The sequence below is a fragment of the Populus nigra genome, chromosome 8 (assembly GCF_951802175.1).
Source record: "Populus nigra chromosome 8, ddPopNigr1.1, whole genome shotgun sequence".
Classification (NCBI taxonomy): Eukaryota; Viridiplantae; Streptophyta; class Magnoliopsida; order Malpighiales; family Salicaceae; genus Populus; species Populus nigra.
The window spans coordinates 10,306,905-10,326,022 of NC_084859.1; the positions used below are offsets into that span (position 1 = coordinate 10,306,905).

At 36.3% G+C, this 19,118-nt stretch overlaps 3 protein-coding genes across 3 annotated transcripts; 2 read left to right on the plus strand and 1 right to left on the minus strand.

Moving 5' to 3' along the window:
• The first annotated feature begins 206 nt into the window (after positions 1 to 206).
• Positions 207 to 3,564, plus strand: LOC133701170 (triacylglycerol lipase OBL1-like). The gene is made up of 5 exons (XM_062124997.1): positions 207 to 1,013; positions 1,408 to 1,652; positions 1,809 to 1,842; positions 2,005 to 2,765; positions 3,125 to 3,564. Exons 1-5 carry the CDS (start codon positions 647 to 649, stop codon positions 3,380 to 3,382), a joined length of 1,665 nt encoding a protein of 554 aa, XP_061980981.1. The 5' UTR covers positions 207 to 646; the 3' UTR covers positions 3,383 to 3,564.
• Positions 3,565 to 7,359: 3,795 nt separating this feature from the next.
• LOC133700939 (small polypeptide DEVIL 22-like) lies at positions 7,360 to 7,585 on the plus strand. Its single transcript, XM_062124672.1, has one exon. The coding sequence runs from the start codon at positions 7,394 to 7,396 to the stop codon at positions 7,583 to 7,585; it is 192 nt and encodes a 63-aa protein (XP_061980656.1). The 5' UTR covers positions 7,360 to 7,393.
• A 7,303-nt stretch (positions 7,586 to 14,888) lies between these two features.
• Positions 14,889 to 18,550, minus strand: LOC133701677 (tyrosine-sulfated glycopeptide receptor 1-like). Its single transcript, XM_062125694.1, has one exon. The coding sequence runs from the start codon at positions 18,296 to 18,298 to the stop codon at positions 15,035 to 15,037; it is 3,264 nt and encodes a 1,087-aa protein (XP_061981678.1). The 5' UTR covers positions 18,299 to 18,550; the 3' UTR covers positions 14,889 to 15,034.
• Positions 18,551 to 19,118: the final 568 nt, after the last annotated feature.

Consider the following 19,118-nt stretch of genomic DNA (forward strand, 5'->3'; position numbering starts at 1 on the left):
ATACAGCACGGGAAGTAGCCAGCGAAGCAAATTGTTATTTTCAAGAAGGAAAACAGAAACAACAAGTACTGATAGTACCTGTATTGCTATTGGCTATCATCATCACACCTGTGAGGTCGCTGGAGCCACACTTTTCGGTTTCAACTGCCACTTCAACCAGTGCTAGAACATGGCGTGGAGTAGCAAAAAGGAATTGAGTGCGTTTAAGCAAACTCAGCTGCATGCCTTGCTAATGTTTGTTAACTGAAAGGACAAATTGATTGCCAACAACCTTAACTTGACAATACATGTTGAAATCTTTGTTTGCAATATCTCCATTCTCTAAATCAAGAAATACAGGATAAGAACGTCATGAACACCATTATGAATCCATGGCAAGATAATTGCGTAACGTGGTGTAAGAAAACAAGAAACTATCACTTTTTGATATTAGATCATCAAGAATCGGAATTGCATTGGTAACCAATTGATGGCTTATCTAGCATAGCGAGACAGGTTCTAATAAGAGCATGTCCTCTTTCAGTTTGCTCCACCCAGTGATCAACATCTTTAATGCTCATAAGTACTCCTTGAATCTTGAACACCTACCAAAACACAATCTTGAATATTGAAAGTCCACCAAAAAGACTCGAGTGAGAAAGTGTTCATGGCGGCTGCGACTAGTACTCCTACAGAATTTGAAGAAAACAGCAATGATGATGATAAGAGTGAAATGAACATTACTAACTATCTGATAGTGAGGCCAGAAAAGGGAGGAATATTGGATTTGTTAAGGTACTTGGTGTGGGCTGACATAGGGAGTGGTGTGAAATTCTTGGAGAGCTCGGACGAGGGAATCATGGGTGGAGAGGCCGCTGATCATAGGTGGATAATATTGGTGTCTATTATTGTTAGGAAGATCATTTCTTTATTTGGCAAGCCCATGGAGTACACTGGCTTCGTGGCTGATTTCTTTCTCAATCTCCTGTTCCAAAATGGTGGCATCATGGGCTTAGTTCTCAATTTTCTCCAAGGTAATATAGCCAATCCTGCTTATACTCTTTGATCAATTCCCTTTCTTTCTTTCTGTTACTGTTTAATTTGAATTATAAGATACATGCTTGTATATGTCTGTACTTGTTAAAGTAGATTGAACTGGTGCTTGATTTCCTTTACATGGTTTAAGAAACACTTGAATTGCTCTGACTTGGTTATGAAAGGGAAATAGCCTAGGTTCATGTCTGGCAATTTACACTACAGTTTATATTTGCCAGTTTTGAATCTGGTTGATGCAATTGAAAAATCATCATTTAAGGAACTGATTTCAATTGTCTTATTGGGAACTTTTTTATAGACTTTGTTGTGGTTACAACGCTACTAGTCTACTAAAAAGGTTGTTCTGAACTTCTGATGATCATGGGAATGCAGGAAAGGTTGTGACACCACAGAGAGACACAGAGACTTTTATAAGTACAATTGGGCATTTGGATGGGCGGATAGACCTGTACAGAGATGAAAACTTGCTTGAACAACTAGATAATTCGGTTTCTGCAGAGAAAATAGCCACAGAAGAAATAGGGAACCGCGCTCTTATGGACCTCTGTATCATGGCATCCAAATTAGCTTATGAGAATGCCAAAGTTGTTCAAAGTACTGTTGTTCAACACTGGAAGGCAAGTGACTCTAACTTCTGTTGCCCCCCTCAATTTTTTTTTCCCTGTTTGTTTTGAATTAGCTACATTGAATGATGTAATTTCGATTGGCTGATGTAACATATGCGTTTCTGAAAGCAACCAATATAATAATGTGAATTTCTGACAAAACAACAGATGCATTTTGTGGACTTCTACAACTGCTGGAACGGTAAGCAACACATTCTGAATGGAGTTATGGAAGATTTGGAACTTTTCCAACTCTTTTCATGGTTTAAAAAAATAATGTTCCTTTACCTGGTTTTAAGCAAAAATCTACTTCGCTCTTCTGATCAAGTGTTTGGTGCCTTTTCATCTTGTTATGGCTTGATAGATTTTCAAAAGGAAATGTCCACTCAGGTGTTCATACTTTGTGACAAGCCCAAGGATGCAAACTTAATATTGATCAGCTTTCGGGGCACGGAACCTTTTGACGCCGATGATTGGGGTACTGATTTCGATTACTCTTGGTATGAGATTCCGAAACTGGGAAGAGTCCATATGGGATTCTTAGAAGCATTAGGTTTGGGCCATAGAGCAGATACGGCCACCTTCCATAATCACCTTCAGATGAAGAGCACAAGTTTCAACCATGGTTATGATGGATCTGGATCACTATCATCAAATACTGATTCTGACATGGAAGAAAATGAACGGGACCAATTTTCAGCCTCTGAGGAGGGCACTGCTGTAGGTCATAAGAAGTTCCTGTCAGAAAAGGTGAAGAAGACTGCGTACTATGCTGTGAGAAAGAAGCTTAAGAGCATACTCATGGAGCACAAGAATGCGAAATTTGTAGTCACTGGGCATAGCTTAGGTGGGGCACTTGCTGTTTTGTTCCCAACTGTGTTGGTGCTGCACCAACAGACGGATATAATGAAAAGGTTGCTTGGGGTTTACACATTTGGGCAGCCAAGGATTGGGAACTTGCAGCTAGCAAAGTTCATGGAAGCCCATTTGGAGTATCCTGTTCCTAAATACTTCAGGGTGGTGTACAGCTATGACCTTGTCCCTAGATTGCCTTGCGATGACAAAACATTCCTGTATAAGCATTTCGGAGTGTGCCTTTACTACAACAGCCTTTATATTGAACAAGTACGTGCATTCTGCTTCCAATTAATTTTTTTCTTACTATCTGCATAAAATGCTTCAGTTCTTTGAAATGTTGCCTTTTAAAGAACCTGAAACATCCCAAGCCTGCTGTTTCCATTCTGAGGCATTTGTCACTGCACCTGCTCACAATTCTAATGGCAGAATACGAAGAAATCTTCTGATTGAATCGGAGTCTTTTTGTCAATATAGTCACTTGGTACTCTTAACCAAGAAATTTACCGGCAAAGAAACAACATCCACCGCTCCTCATGTGATCATAGTTATCTTAAAACGTCATTTTTTTCTAAGTGGTTTATTTTCCTGATGATTTTGTTTCTTCCTTTTGGTTTACATATTTGAAGAAATTGGATGAGGAGCCAGACCCCAACTTCTATGGGTTGAGAAATGTTGTTTCGGCACATCTGAATTCTGTATGGGAGTTAATAAGAAGTTTCGTAGTTGGCTACACACATGGGCCAATGTACAAAGAAAGTTGGTTCATGATATTTGCCAGGATAATGGGACTGGCACTCCCTGGTATTGCTGCGCATTGCCCCACAGATTATGTTAATTCGGTAAGACTGGGAAAGGAGCGAGTTGTTCGAATGTCTTCTTTCTGAGAGGTTTCTGCTGCAAATGATGTCGGCGATGGTGCCAAGATGAATTTTATGCTTCATCATGGATAAAGTGTCTAGTTGTCTAAGTTACTTGTTGAATCCTATAACAAATTGTGCAGAACAAAACTAAGGAAAGACAAGTTGTGTAGAAGATCATATTTTATTGATTGCATAATTATCTTAAATAGAGTTTTTGTTTAGCAGAAAAATAATCAAATCTGCTGTATACATAACAACCTTCTAATAACAAAAACAAGAAAATAATAACAGAATTTCTTCTTAAAGACTTGGTCTTTAAATAAAAATCTTCTAACTAGAGCTTTAATTAACACATTTGCAACTGGTCATTAGTGATTAGTTCGGCAATAAAACAAGAATAACTTCACATTCTTTCTAGACTTCTTTTAAAAAATACAACTTAGATTTTAAAATGTTTTAGTCCTGTCATGAAAAACAGGATTATTTGCAATAGTAATTGTAGTTTGGTTGTTAACATAAATCTGTGTTGGCTTAGATTGATCCATATGCAAATTTATAAATATTTTCATGATCAAATTGCTTGATTTTTAGCAACAATAGCTCCTATGTATTCAACCCCAGTTGTGCTTTGAGCAACAACGTCTTGCTTTCTTGAACAACAAGAGAACATTTATGATCCAAAGCTGAAACAATAGCCTGCAGTAATTTTCATATCATCCACAAATCTGCCTAGTCATTGTCAAAATAACTATGAAGCATAAAACTCTAATGATAAGAAAATTTTATATCATAGTTCATAGTACCCTTGATATATCTTACAATCCTTTTGGCAGCTTAAAAATGCAATTCACCAGCACAATGCGTAAATCATGAGAGCAAACTTATTACAAAGGTAATATTAAGTTATATTGTTGTAAGATACATCAAACACCCAATTAAGTTCATGTATTGACCTTCATCAACTTTGTCTGCTTTATCATTTATACTGAATTTTTTTTTCTGATTCACAAGAGTTCTTGTGCTTTTACAGTTCTCTATATGAAACCTTTTTAGTATCTTCCTAGCATACCTCTTTTGTCATATAAAGATTATATCATGACTTTACTTTACCTTTATTTTTAGCAAATAAGACATCAAACCAAGGTCTGTCATCTCAAATACTTTAAGTATTTTAGATTTGAACTCTTTTATCAGTTTCTCATCACTTTATATTACACGCAAATCATCAATATAAACAAATACAATAATTAATTTTGCATCTTTTCTTTTACATATAATGTGGTCTAACTTAGACTTTTAACATAGCCAAGTTTATGAAGATATTCATCAATTCTGCTATATCATGTCTTGAAAGCTTGTTTAAGACTATATAATTTCTTCTTTAATAAGTAGACCTTTTCCTCTTGCCTCTTAGTTTCAAAACCTTCTGGTTATGCTATAAAAATCTTCTCCAGCAGATAACCATTCAAAAAAGCAGATTTTAAATCTAACTGATAAACTTTCTAACCCTTTTATACTGACAGTGCAAGTAGCATTCTGATTATATCAAGTTGTGCTACATGCGCAAAAGTTTTGGAGAAGTCCACTTCAGACACTTGAGCATAATCCTTTATAACTAACTTTACCTTGTATTTGTTTATAAAACCATTAAGTTCGGTTTTATCAACCCAGTTGACTTTAACCAAACTCATTTTATTAAAGGAATGATATTAAGTCGATGGAACAAAGAGAGGGTCTTGGCCCAAACAACAATTTAATAAATTGGTTGTACAGTAAGTTATTTGAGCCTTAGCCCAACAACAAATTATAAATAACCAAGTTGTCTGCTATGTTATCTGAGGCTTGTCATTTGGGTTAAGCCTTGATCTAAACCCTAACTATCTTAATTGGGTTTGAATCTCACATAATTCCACAAGAGCCAACACAGCGTACACCACTAGTGTTACGACTTTCAAGAAGTCAGGACAGCACCATAACCTTACTTCTTCATCGACCTATAGTATAGCGTCACAACCTCCTATGCTTACAAATGCATAAATTATTAATATATTGCTTAGCTTTCTCACCAATAACTATAATACACCTATTTATCTCGCTAATAGATACCGCTAATGGTAAGTATAATGCCTATCCTATCCAGGCGCCTACACTCAACAAATAATATTACAAGGTTAACATGCGATAGAGATGAGGTATTCTTCATGATTATACCTACAAGATATATATGCAACTTCACATCTCATGAGATAATTTCATGTGATCGGGGTATATAAATACCGGGTTACTAAGTAATATGACCACAAAACAAGTCATATAAACACACGATATCACAAAATACACCTTTTTATATTCTTTGTTCTCATTCTCTTTATTATACCTTATTTTCCTTCTGTGATTCACAAACTTAATTATTAGAGAGGCTACTATCAAGATAGAGGACTCGTTTTTACTAGGGGATCCAGAACAATGAAGCTTTGGTATATATCTTGGCTCAACAACAAAGTCTAAACACCTTGGCTTAGAAGTAGCTGTGGAAAACTCAAATCAAACTTAAAGTTTTTACGAACTTGTGATCAAGTATATTATATTAATGAAACCTTAAGGCAGACCATGTATTGGTAATGATCTTTCTAGGGTAGTTCAATCATCAACAACCATATCTATGAAGATAGTGATTGTCTGGGTTGACTGGCCAATCAAACGATATCTATGGAGAGTTAAAGGATCGGTATCCAAATCTCTAAAAATTCATTAGGCACATTTTCCCTTCTTACACCTGAACTATACTTTGATATATAATGCTGCTGTCTATTTTTATAAGCATGTGATCATTTAATTTTGTTCACAGATTCTTGTCTCAAAAGCCCTTTTGCTTAGAGCAGCAAGCTCTGCTGTATTTTTGTGTGATTTAAGTAATTGATTTAATCTGTCTACAGTTCAAAACGATAGCTGGCCAAGACAGACCAGACCATATAGTATAGCATCTACGATTGATTAGGATTTTGAAGAATACAAGTGACTGGAGATTGAAGAATCGTATAATGAATCCCAATTGAGTCAATAAAAAAGAATCGCAACCGAATGCCTAAAGATTTAGAAATCTGAATTGTACTCCTCAATCTTTCATCGCATAAAATGTGCACTTCATACGAAGTTAACTAATAGCAGGTGTGAAGTAGAGGGGAAATAGTATGATTTAAGGAGCTAATTCAATAATTTTCTATAAGAGAGCTCAATTATGATATGGGCTACACTTTGCAAATTAGTTTTGAGCCTTTAGATTCTTACTACGATGGATTGATACAATTTACTTGGTGGATTAGCGCTCTAGTGATGTGGATTACTTGATTGCTCAAGAAAAGAAACAGTTATTTTATTTTCTCCGAATAATTGAGCTGATTGTCTTGAAAAATATAGTTTTTCTTTAATAATAGTACCTGTGTGTTGCGATTGTGAACCATGTTTGGTATAGTTAGGGAATCCAACGAGACCAACTTCCTACCTCAAAAATGAGGTCAAATTGCCGGGACCTGTCCCCTGAGGCCTAATCCAATGCCTTGTCTTCATTAAGCAGACCTCCACCTTTCATGCACACCTTTGCCATTTCTCTAATCTATCATTTACGCTTAATCTATTGACTCTTCCCAGCTAATGACACTACAATACAAGATTTTTTACAGCAATTATAGGAGTTAAAACATTAATTTGCACGTACCATTGGTATTAAAAGCTTAAACCCCGCGTTCACTCCCCCATGCTGATCTACATCTGCATAGAAGATCACAAAATTATACTAGAAACTGTAGTGCATCTTCCCATGCAAATCCCTCAATTTTCGAAACTGACCATGTTCGCTCCCCTTGTTGCTTTCCTTCAAAACACGGTCAACTTTTCTTAGCTTCTTAATTGGCTTTTGATCTTTTAATGTTACTGTGTTTTGCATATATATATACATCCCTTGCCCCCCCTGACTTCTTCAAGCTCTTCGGTGAGCTTTTTTTTGGGGATACCTCATAGCTTAAACATCTACGAGGCATGGCTGAGATTAAGTTCCAAGTATACAACAAGAGCAGTGAGGCCAAAAAGGCCCCTGCTACGAGGAGATCCAAGGGGCATCGCTTCACCAACAAGTGTGCAGCCCTGGTCAAGGAGCAACGTGCTCGTATCTACATCCTACGCCGTTGCGCCACCATGCTTCTTTGCTGGTATATTCAGGGTGATGATTAGTCATCCAGCTATAGTATATAAAGTACTCTAGCTATAGCTGTAACATATATTTCTTGATTTCTTTCCTTGCCCACATATATATATATATATATATCTTAGTTATGTACAATAAGACCTCACATATCTGGTCCAATGCGGTTTGGTTTCATGGGGTAAAGGTGTGCTGACATGTCTATTTTCTCAAGCTGCTCTGAATTTTCTCCTGGTAAAGTGCAGCAATTCCCTTTTTTTAACCTGATTGGAGAGCAATCCAATGCGGGTTTCTAGGGGCACAGAGCACAGGAGATCATCGACTAATTAAATTCACAGCTGCACTCTTCTTTTTTCACCAACCGACTGGTCATCAAGCATGTATGAAGATCAGTGGAGCTGATTATGAGAAAATTAATATGGAGGGACGCATCTCTGAATCTTTTATATGACTGTCAAAGGTTGTTTGCCTGTTGATAAGGCTTAATTTACGTTAACCTGTACTGCTGTTCTCGTTTACTTAATGTCTCCCTCTTAATTAATTAGGAACACGCGCTGAGTATATGTTACAGCCTGTAAAGAATATGACGGAAAATTCTATCATGTAGTTGCTGAATTGTATTTGTAACTGTGGATCATCTGCACTACTCTCTCATGTTCCATTTTAAACTGAATCTTTGTAATGTGATCTTTGTACAGGGTTCAGTTCACATGCCAGCTACTTCTTTTGTACGTGAGCATGGGAAATGTTGGAATCTTATAAGATTTGTGATCAAATATATATCGGATATGTATTATTTATGTGATCACAACCTGAATCTTGAGTATGTGGCTGGCAACGGGAGCAATGTTACGGAGACACCTCATCTCTGCTAAGTCTCATAATATACATATCATAAAACAAATATATATAAAATTCCCAAATATTTTGTAATCCTTCAAATATTTTTTAAAATCAATAAAATAATTCATAATTTAAAATATTTATTACATTAAGTAAAATCCAATCTTTAAAATAAAAAACTAAACTTGAATAAAAACAACATAATAGTAAAGCATCTAAGACATCAAATTACATAAGAATAAGAAAAGCCTCGCGGAAGCAAACAAGGTATATATAACAACAAACAAAGGAGTAAGAACTCTCAATCAAAGGTCAACTTGCTAACAAAAGTTAAGAACCTGAAATAATATTATAATAGAGGAGTGAATTCAACCAACTCAGCGAGAGAATAATATTGAATGTACATTTTAGTTATTTATAAGTATAAGAACTGAAACACACACACACACACACGTACATTAAGCATAATAACATATAATAATGGAATACATGTAAGAGATTAGACAAAATCATTGGCTCAAATAACAGACAAAACCCTAAGATTCCGATAATAGATGAGGTTTGCAACCCCGATCATTGTGAAATGATCAGTCTCTACTAGTTGATGCTATTAAAGATTATCTCATTTCCCTGAAAAACAAAGCAAAAAACAAACATATGGAGAACTGGAGACTATTGAGAATTACTAGTAGAAACATCAACATAACCTATAACGGATACAGAAAAACACTTAAAACAAATAACATAAGAGATTGAAACTCTAAACTTAAAGACCAAAACATATCCTAAATTGATCGAACCTAACACACCCGATTAACTTCTACTGCCGGATCAACCGGTCAACTAAAATGATCAATTGGTTGGCCACCATCATAAGCCAGTCGGTCAGCTAGTTTAGACCAACCGGTTGATCAGAATCTCGATTTACTAGTCTTTAAATTTGTAGATCCCAAAAACAATCGATCTGTTCTTCAAGACCTATAATTCCAATCATCTAATTAATCAGTTCATTTAAAGTCAACTAATTAACACCGTAAAATATCAATTAAATCTTTTAAATCTTTCAATCACTAAATCATAATAAAAATCCGAAAACTCTTCTTTAATCCAATAACTATAAAATCCCTAATTGAGAAATAACAAAAAAGGATACTTATTTGTTTTTGTAATCCTTCTTAAAACCTAAAAGCTTAAGTTTAGATGGAGCTAAATTCCTAGTATATTTGAGAGAGAAAATTACGGCAGGGGAAGGAAAAGAGGAGAAGGGAAAACAAATTCTCTGGCAAGAATTCTATTTTAATTACATAGGTTAGGATGGGTTCTTGGGTTATACTTGGGCTTGGATCTAATGGGTCTTACAATTTTCATCTTTGGCAAAAACTCCCAACTTTGTTGCTGCTACTGGTACAAATGCTAATTAAAGCCTAATTTTAAAACGAATTTCTGATTTTAATGGACACATCGTCTAAAACTAAGCATGTTTCCTCTTTTGTGATGGATGGTGCATTATTCAGTGACTTTAACATAGCACAAATATTTTAAAAGTTTAGTAACAACCGATTGATTCAATGTTGATCAACTATTTGTAACCTTCGATTTGCATGTTATAAGCATCCAATCGAAACTGACATGGATTTTAAACACAGATCAATCAAGGCATTAATGGATGATTTTCCATGACAGATACCTAGCTAGACCCATGTTTGCCATTGATATTATTAGCTTATGCTATTTTCATTTGAGCAGATAATGTCAGCATATATGCAGGCAGCTAGCTACGCGTAGTTCATGCCCTCAACTGGTATGCAAGGATTTTTGGCAGATGACTTTTGTGTTTTGTCAGTCGGAGTTCCGCAGGAGATGACATGCTCAGGCCACCGGAACGTCCGCTTTTATGATTTATTATCTCGGTATCATTTCATTTCTTTTTCTAGTAAATTTAGCTTGTACTGTATGCTTGCTTCACTCGGAATTTGATATCCATTCTGTGTCAAGAGGTCATTTCCTTCCAAGTATCCGAGCCCCTGAGTCACTGGGCATGAGAATATAACTTGGAAACTGATTCATTCAAGAAAAAAATGAAAAAAAATGATAATAGCACAAGAGTAGAAGCTTGAACGGAATCTGAAACTGAGCTTTACCTAAAGAATTGGATAAATGTTATCAACGGAGACATCTTTGATCTCTCATACAATTGGAGCCTTTAAAACTTTAGACTTAGGGCTGACGATATAATTAGGCAACCTTGTTTCGATAACTTTCCATGTTCTACATGGAAATATAGGTGGCGGTAATTAATCCTCGTATTACAAGGATATTTTGGCAGAATTTTGGAAGTTTTTCATCTTCTATGCAATAGAAAATTAAGAGGCAATAACTATTACAAATATTTCCATGTTTATTTAGAAAAGTTAAAATTGGTAGTAGCAATCCTTATTATTCAATGAAATTTAAATCAGTTTTAGATTGATTTTTTCTAATATATGATTTTATACTAATAGTCATAATTTTCAATCCAACCGTTGTATAATACTGAAATTTTACTAGTTTTCAAAGTTTTTTTTTATATTGGTTTAAAATTTAAGGTCAATTGAACATCGAAAAGGCTTTACGATAAAGTTTAGAAGCTACTATATATACGAAATTTGTATTAGTTTCTTAGTTGATTTAAGATTTTTTTTCTTCTATTTTATTTAGAAATCTCTTATTATTTTTTCATAATTATTTAGGATTTTTTTTTACCTATTATAAATAGTATTATTTAGCTTGTATTTAATTTTGACTTTGATTTCATAATAAAATTTGTGTGTGTGAGGAAAACTCATATTTTTTGGTTCTTGAAAGAACTAAAATTGACTTATATAAAATAACAACTATTTTTATGATGTCTTTCTTATACTTCTAGTTTATGATTTGTTAATCATTAGATAGAAATTTGAATTTCAATAGTATTGGTATCCCGGTTAAATAAATCGTTGTATCACGTTTTCTATCTCAAATCTTTTTTAAAAAACTTTTTGAAATTGCATTCAAACTTGCTTGTAGGTTTCTGGATCTTATACTTATGGGTTTGGATTAATTTGTAGTTGAGAAATTTTAATTGTGAGATTATTATTTTGAGATAATTGAATTTTTTTAGAATATTTACGTGTTGATTTGTTATGGATGCTTGAAAAATATTGTTGTTGATGAGATTGGAAGTTGTTAGTGTTGATTGGGTTTTGTCAAGTGATTAGTGAAGTAAAATCATGCTAATGTATATGTTATTCTATGATAATTTGTTTTGATTAATGATGTGTAGATGGTCGAGAAATATTATTAATATTAGGTTTGAGAAGTTGTTTAATGATTTTAATGTGATTTTGGATTTTGGCGATGTTATATATTAAAAACTAAATTATATTAAAACTTGAATTTTTAAAGTTTACCTAGGATAAATAAACTAATTTTGATCGTTATTCTATTTTAATGACTTTTGTATCAAAAGTTATATTAAAAATTGATTTTTTCAAAGTTCACCTACAATAAACAAATCAATTTTAATCATTATTTTAGGTTAATGGCTTCCTCATCAAAATTATACCAAAACTCAATTTTTTCAAACCCACCTGGAATAAACGAATCAATTTTGGTTATTATTTTAGGTTAAAGGCTTTTGTATCAAAATCATATTAAAATTTAATTTTTCTAAGCCTACCTAAAATAAATGAATCAATTTTGGTCATTATTCTAGGTTAATTACCTTTGATCAATATCACATCAAAACTCAATTTTTCTAAGCCCACTTGGGATAAAATAAACCATTTTTTTTGTTATTATTCTAAGTTAATAGCTTTCATGTTCAAACTTGATTTTTTCAAGTTCATCTGGAATAAACAATTAATCTTTGTTATTAATCTAGGTTAATGACTTTTATATCAAGATTAAATTAAAAAATTATTTTTTTTATGTCCATCTAAAATAAATGAATCAATTTCGGTTGTTATTCTTGGTTAATGACTTTCATTTTCAAAATATATTTTTAAACGTTCACTTAGGATAAATGAATCAATTTTAATTGTTATCCAAGGATAATGACTATTGAGCCAAAATTACATTTTGTAAAATATAAAAATATATTATTTCTCTTGAAATTAAAAAATGTGAATTTTTTATGTTCATATTCATGTGTATATGTGATAAATTTATGGTTTGCACTCTTATTTTTAGGATTTGTTTTTTAACACAGCAACCTAATTTGGGCTGGATGAATGTGGTTCCATTGAGTGTGAGAAGCCAAGAGGACTTGAAAGGCTGTCAAAAGAGTTTGTATGTCGAAACATATTAACATTGCAGAAAGATATTTTTTTTTTTCTAACCCAAAAAGCCATGTATGTGCATATAAAAAAAAAAATCCAATTTGCCAAATACACATCAGCGGCCAAATTTGAAATACTGAATAGCATGTGGAAAATAACTATGAGCATGAGCACATACTCTGGGTACAGTTCCAGTTTCAATTTCAATCTGGAAGCCTGGTGAGTGATGATCATCAGACATACCTCGTCTGGTTTTTTAGCAGTAAGCAGCGCATTAGTAAAACCACACAGAACTTTATTTATGCCTGTTTTTTAAGGGCAGATAGCACCATTGACACTTGTCAATATGGTGAACATATTCCTCCTCTGGCCACCCTCCATAGCTTCGCTTCCCAAACACTTGAGCTATCTTCATCACCACTGATGGCTTCATTCTCGCTAAGAATCTCAAAAACACCTCATTCAACCACGTACAAGTTCTCTAAAGTGGGTTTCGTACGAAACCCAAAATGGAAACATGGGATTGAATTGGAGATGGCTAGCTGTCATTGCCATTGCCAAGCATTTTACTTTTGACATTACAACACTACATGCTATATGGAGGATCCATTAGTAGCAGGAGTACTTGTTTTACTTTTTGCCTCTCAAAGTTGCAACAGATCATATATTTAGTAGGCAACAGCAACAGCAGCAGCAATGCTCCTGTTCTACTTCTTCTTCTATCGAAGACAGACGGAACTTGTTCTCTCATTATTGCCTGAACGCATCATTTTCATCATTGTCCAATCAACACCTTCTTTTCTTTCCTTTTCTCTGCTCTCAAGCACAGCACTGAACTTCAAGATAATCTCTTTCTCTAGCAAACTTTTATATCAATTTATGCTCATGGCTGGTTAGTGTGCCCTTTGCAGGCTAGCTGTTTGTTTTAATGCCTACTTTGCAAAAATGTCCTAGTAGTTGACAAAGGCAGAATCAGCAATTTCAACTTCCAGATGCTAAAGTTTGGTTCATTAAAGCAAGTTATTATGCTTTCCCTTTTCTCTTCCTCTCTTAGTGATTGACGCGTCATCCCTAACCACTCAATTCTTTTTCTTTGATATTTGGGTTCTGTTGGCCTTCTTAGCTTGTTACTTTTTAACCAAATGCTAGAATTTGGCTAAAAGTAAGTGATTAGTGCTTTATGCATCATTATGCCCGAAGAGATAAACATCTGCCTCGCTAAAGACTATAGAGAATCTTATCTTGTTTGCTAAAGACTATAGAGAATCTCATCTTGTAGTTTAGTTATTTAATTACTATTCCTTTTAATGGTTGCTTTGAAGAGAAGTTGAATATTGGATGGCCTACATTGTTCAAATGGAACTTCTAAAGGCATGAACTGGCAATTTAGAAGAGCATTTTGAGGACTGCAATAACTTGTATCAGTTTAATTTACTTTTTGATGGAAAGAGATGGCTCTAGGTGTTTTGATGGTGCTATTGCTTCGATTTGCGATTTGCTTTGATTGATAAGAATTTTTTAATCTGCTTACTCAAGACCCATTTAACTTGCAATGTTGTGATTCGTTAAACGAAAGGCATCTTTATCATCTTATAATTCCTCTTCATTCGCAATTGTATCCCGCAAAATATACTCATTTTTTTCTTCAACCTTCAGGATGTTGTACCAACTTCCAACTAAAAGTTATAGGTCTTCTAGTGTAGTGTAATTATATATATTCATGTTTACATAACTTCATTCTTGAACATCAACACTTTACCTTCTCTACGAATATTGACAAGATGGGTTCCTCCTGATCTTAGCAATTCGTGCACTGGACTAATCCTCCTCCAGGCATGCTTTATATTTTTTTTAGCTGGTGTTATTGGAGTGGCACTCTAGTGGCCTTGGTCTTTCTTAATATAATCCATTATTGCACCAAAAAAAATACTGACAATATTATTTAAATGACTATGGTCTGCTGCAACTAAAAGGTAAATGAATAGTGAATCTAGATTGGTTCAGTTATAAAAAATGCAGTGATACAGTTAATGAATGTATCGGAGATGACCATGAGGAGTTGTTAATGTTTTAGGCAAGAAGCTGCTGTTTTATGTCCTTCTAGGTGATAGGTTGCATGTATTGGAGATGAAGTTACAGTCATAAGACTATATCTTTAACTCAACTTATAGATTCCTCCGTTAATAACTGATTATAAATTGTAATTTCTTTTTCTGTTCGTCTATATACCATATGATAGGAAAATTATCCATTTACATTCGAAAACAATTAACAAAAAAACCCTCATATTTTGTGCAGGTATACATGTCTGTTTAATGTGTTGAAGACCATTTTCCACTAACCCTTGTTTTCATTTCTGTGCGAGCCAACTTTCTTGAGCCAATCAACAACGTCCTTGATGGTTGGTCTCTTGAAAGGATTCTGGCTAACACACATGCAGGCCACATCCAGTACTTGCAGCATCTCGTCATCAAAACCCTTTCCTCTCAGGAGAGGATCAAAGACTTCATTTTGTTTACCCTCATTTCTCATTTGCTGCACCCAGCCAACCAATTCTCTTGACATCTTTGGCTTGGATACCTCCACAGGCCTCTTCCCAGTCAGCAGTTCAAGCATAACAACTCCAAAACTGTATATGTCTCCTCTCAAAGTAGCTACCCATGCTTGCCCATACTCCGGAGGAATATAACCCAGAGTTCCAACAAGTTCGGTTGTAACATGAGTCTGGTAAGGAAGAATCAACCGGGACAATCCAAAATCTGCTACATGTGCTTCGAACTTCTCATCAAGGAGGATGTTGCTAGATTTGATGTCACGATGCACAATATGAGGCTCACATATCTGGTGCATGTAAGCCAGACCAGAACCTGCGCCCCGTGCAATCTTGAGCCTTGTGGGCCAATCCAGGTTGGATGCACCATCAGTCTTCTCATGCAACCAGTAATCCAAACTCCCATTTTCCATGAAGGAATATATAAGCAGGCGACATCCCTCGTGCACACAATAGCCTTGCAGGGAAACCAGGTTTTCATGTTGAGCTGTGGAAAGAGCCTCCACCTCTGCTCTGAATTCTCTTTCCATCAGACCCAAGTCTCCGGAGAGTTTCTTGACAGCCAGTTTGCTCCCATCTCCTAATGTTGCTTTATACACCAGACCAAAACCCCCACAACCAACAATATTTGCTTGATTAAAATTGTCAGTGGATTTCAAGAGTTCAGATATGGTTAGATCCTTGATCTCATAAGTATTACTTGGGAACAATACAACTAAACTGGCATCCTTGTCACCCTCGAGAGGAAATCCAGAGTTGATGGAAATTGTATCCAACTCAGTGTTGTCGGTGTCCCCTCCAGGAATGATCCTTCTCTTGGACAATATCCACAGTGCTAGCACAGCAATAAATAAACCGGTGCCAAAACAGATACCAACAACAAGTCCAATGACGAGTTTTATGTTTGCGCTTTTATGAGGAGCAGAAGAATGGCTGGTTCCTGGTGAACTGGAGCAAGCTCGCTGCAAAACCTGACCACACAACCCTGGATTCCCTACAAAGCTGGAACTGGGGAAAGTATCAAACTGACCTCCCGATGGTATAGGTCCTTGAAGTTCATTATTGGCAACATTGAACAAAGACAGGAAATGCAGACCTGAGAGTGAAGCGGGGATTTCTCCGGATAAGTCATTTCCTGATAGATCCAATTTCTCCAAGTTAGTGAGGTTCGATAACTGATCAGGAATGTTCCCGAAGAATCTGTTATCACTGAGATCCAGCACATGAAGGAACTTCAGTTGGCCAATCTGTACAGGGATGTTGCCACTGAGGTTGTTGTTTTTAAGGTATATAGCTGGTGGCAGGCTAGAGAGCTGATTGTACTGCAAATTGGTAGCATTTGTGGGCTTGACAAACACGGGCAACTCTAGATAACTTCTTTCCACTCGTTTAACAGCCTCTTGCGATGTTAGTGCTCGCAATCCTGCGAGTTCCAGAGGAAATCCTCCTGAAAGAAGGTTATTGGACAAGTCCAAGTAGAAAAGGCTTGACAGATCACCCAGCCAACGAGGAATTGAACCCCTGATTTGATTGTAAGACAGATCTATGACCTGTAGGCTCGTGATGCTGGCTAGCCAGGAAGGCACTTGACCAGAGAGTTTGCAACGACCTAGGGCCAAAACCTGGAGATTTTGGAATCCAGTTGAATCTAATGTATTTCCATCGTCTAGTATACCTTCACTCATAGTATTATTGGAGAGGATGAGAGCAGTGAGGCTCTTGCAACCCATCAGAATTCGGATAGCCCCAGTAATGTTAGTTAAGTTGTTGGCGGAAATTGAGAGAAAAGACAGAGATTTTAGAGCTGTTATGTCAGGTGAGATCTGCCCCTCTATCTGATTACTGGCAAGTCTAACTGCAACTAGTGATGTGCATGAGTAGAGGCTTGGGGGAAAGATACCTGTAAAGTTGTTGTTACCAAGATCGAGGGTGGTAAGCTTGGGGAGTGTGGAGAAATCGAGGTCAGAGAGATTTCCTGCCAAGAAATTGACTCGCAGATTCAATTTTACTAGATTGGTGCAGTTCATCAGAGATGGAGGCAGAGGACCTGCGAGACTGTTAATGTGAAGCAGCAACTGTTCCAACTTGGAGAGCTTGCCTATGTCCCTTGGTATCCTGCCGGAAAATTTATTGGAGTACAGCTCGAGAACCTTAAGATTAGTGAGATTGACCACAGCATCACTGACTGGACCAGAGAGGTAGTTAACAGGTAACGAGAAATGTACAAGTGATGTTGCTTTGTACAGATCATCGGGAATCATCCCCGAGAGATTATTGAAACCAGCGCGGAATATCTCAAGTTTGGAACATTCCCCTAGTTCTGGAGTAAGGTTCCCGCTGAAATCATTGCTGGAGAAGTCAAGGAGGGTTATGGAAACAGGAGAAATTTGGCAGACGTTGGAAGGAATTTGGCCTGTGAAGCTGTTATTGCTGACATTAAGTCTTGTCAAATTCCAGGCTGCCCGGAGAAATGAGTTGGAGTGACTTAATTCCCCATCGAAGTGGTTGCTAGACAAGTCTACTATCTCGATAGGAAGGTTATTGGTATCAACGGATGGTAATTCACCATCGAGACGGTTGTAGCTGAGATCAAGGACCTGGAGACCGCTGAGAGAGGAAAAGAATCCAACTGGTAGAGGACCATGCAGGCGATTATGTGATAGATTGAGGTGAGTAAGGCTTGTGAGATTGGCAAGATATGGGGATAGGGTGCCAGTAAGGTCTCTAGAAGGTAGAGAGAGACTGGTTACTCGGCCATCTGCAGTTTCATTGCAATCAACTCCTTCCCAGAGGCAGCAATCAGTGGAGCGATCCCAATTCAAAGGAGATGATAAATAGGAGGAGAAGGACAAGAGAGAGTCGTGATCATCTTGATTGCAGACAGTAGCAGCATGGCAAGGAGACAGTAGCGATGCTATTAAAAGAAGAAATAAGACCATGACCAAGGAAGAGGAGGAAGGGGGCGTTGGTCTTTGAATAATAATGATTTGATATGTCAAGCCAGACAGAGTAGAAAAGCTGTCTTTCTTGACCATTATCTTCACCATCATTCAAGTTTAAGGGACCAAAATAGTGGAACAAGAAAAAGACATAAGGAGGAGGAGGAGAAGGTGGGGGGATGGGGGTGGAGGAGATGATGGAAGAAGAGATGGCCAAGTACATGATTATCCATTCTATCTAGGAGAACTTGTAGGCTTACAAAGATGTGAGATTGCAATCGAACCCCTCATTGACCTAAAGAGAGAGAGACAGAAATGAAGAGAGTGCGGGCGTGACGTTAGGTCATTTGATATTTTAGTGGCAACTACATGATATAAAATATAAATAAATAAATAAATAAAAGGCTGTATCATTAGATATATGAATCTCAAATGGCGTTTACTTTTGGTGGTGCTGGCTGCGGTGGACTTTTTATTGGATGATGATTGATTGATGACCACTGGCCACAAATCGTGTAAGCTTTAGCGTTCAAAAACTCCATAATCATCTCATGTTGTTTCAGAGCTTATCATGTCTTCCAACTCCACAATTTCTATCGTCTCTCCCCTCTCAATTGAGTTGTCTTCTTCTTTTTCTTTTTTTATTCTCTACTTCTTTCCCATGCCCCCCAACCCCACTCTCCACTCGTAATATTATGATGTGCTGGGGGCTTGGCGTTGGTTGCAAGGTTGCCATTGCTGATCTTGCCTAATACCCTCTAGAATTCCAATACATTTCCTTTTTCTTAGTAGCAAAACGAATCTTAATAGTTAAGACTTGCTATTTTTTTATGTTTCTCAGCCAGTCGCTAACAATAGGTGCAAAGTGTTGTCAATTAAAAATTGCCCATTGCCACCCATCGTGTATATTGGTCAGACGAATATATGGTTT

Excerpts from the sequence above, each read along its gene's own strand:
- LOC133700939 (XM_062124672.1), top strand. The coding sequence starts at position 7,394 with ATGGCTGAGATTAAGTTCCAAGTATACAACAAGAGCAGTGAGGCCAAA.
- LOC133701170 (XM_062124997.1), top strand. The coding sequence starts at position 647 with ATGGCGGCTGCGACTAGTACTCCTACAGAATTTGAAGAAAACAGCAAT. Across the intron at positions 1,014-1,407 it reads AGTTCTCAATTTTCTCCAAG|GAAAGGTTGTGACACCACAG; the intron begins GTAATATAGCCA and ends ATGGGAATGCAG. Across the intron at positions 1,843-2,004 it reads CTTCTACAACTGCTGGAACG|ATTTTCAAAAGGAAATGTCC; the intron begins GTAAGCAACACA and ends ATGGCTTGATAG.
- LOC133701677 (XM_062125694.1), bottom strand. The coding sequence starts at position 18,298 with ATGATGGTGAAGATAATGGTCAAGAAAGACAGCTTTTCTACTCTGTCT.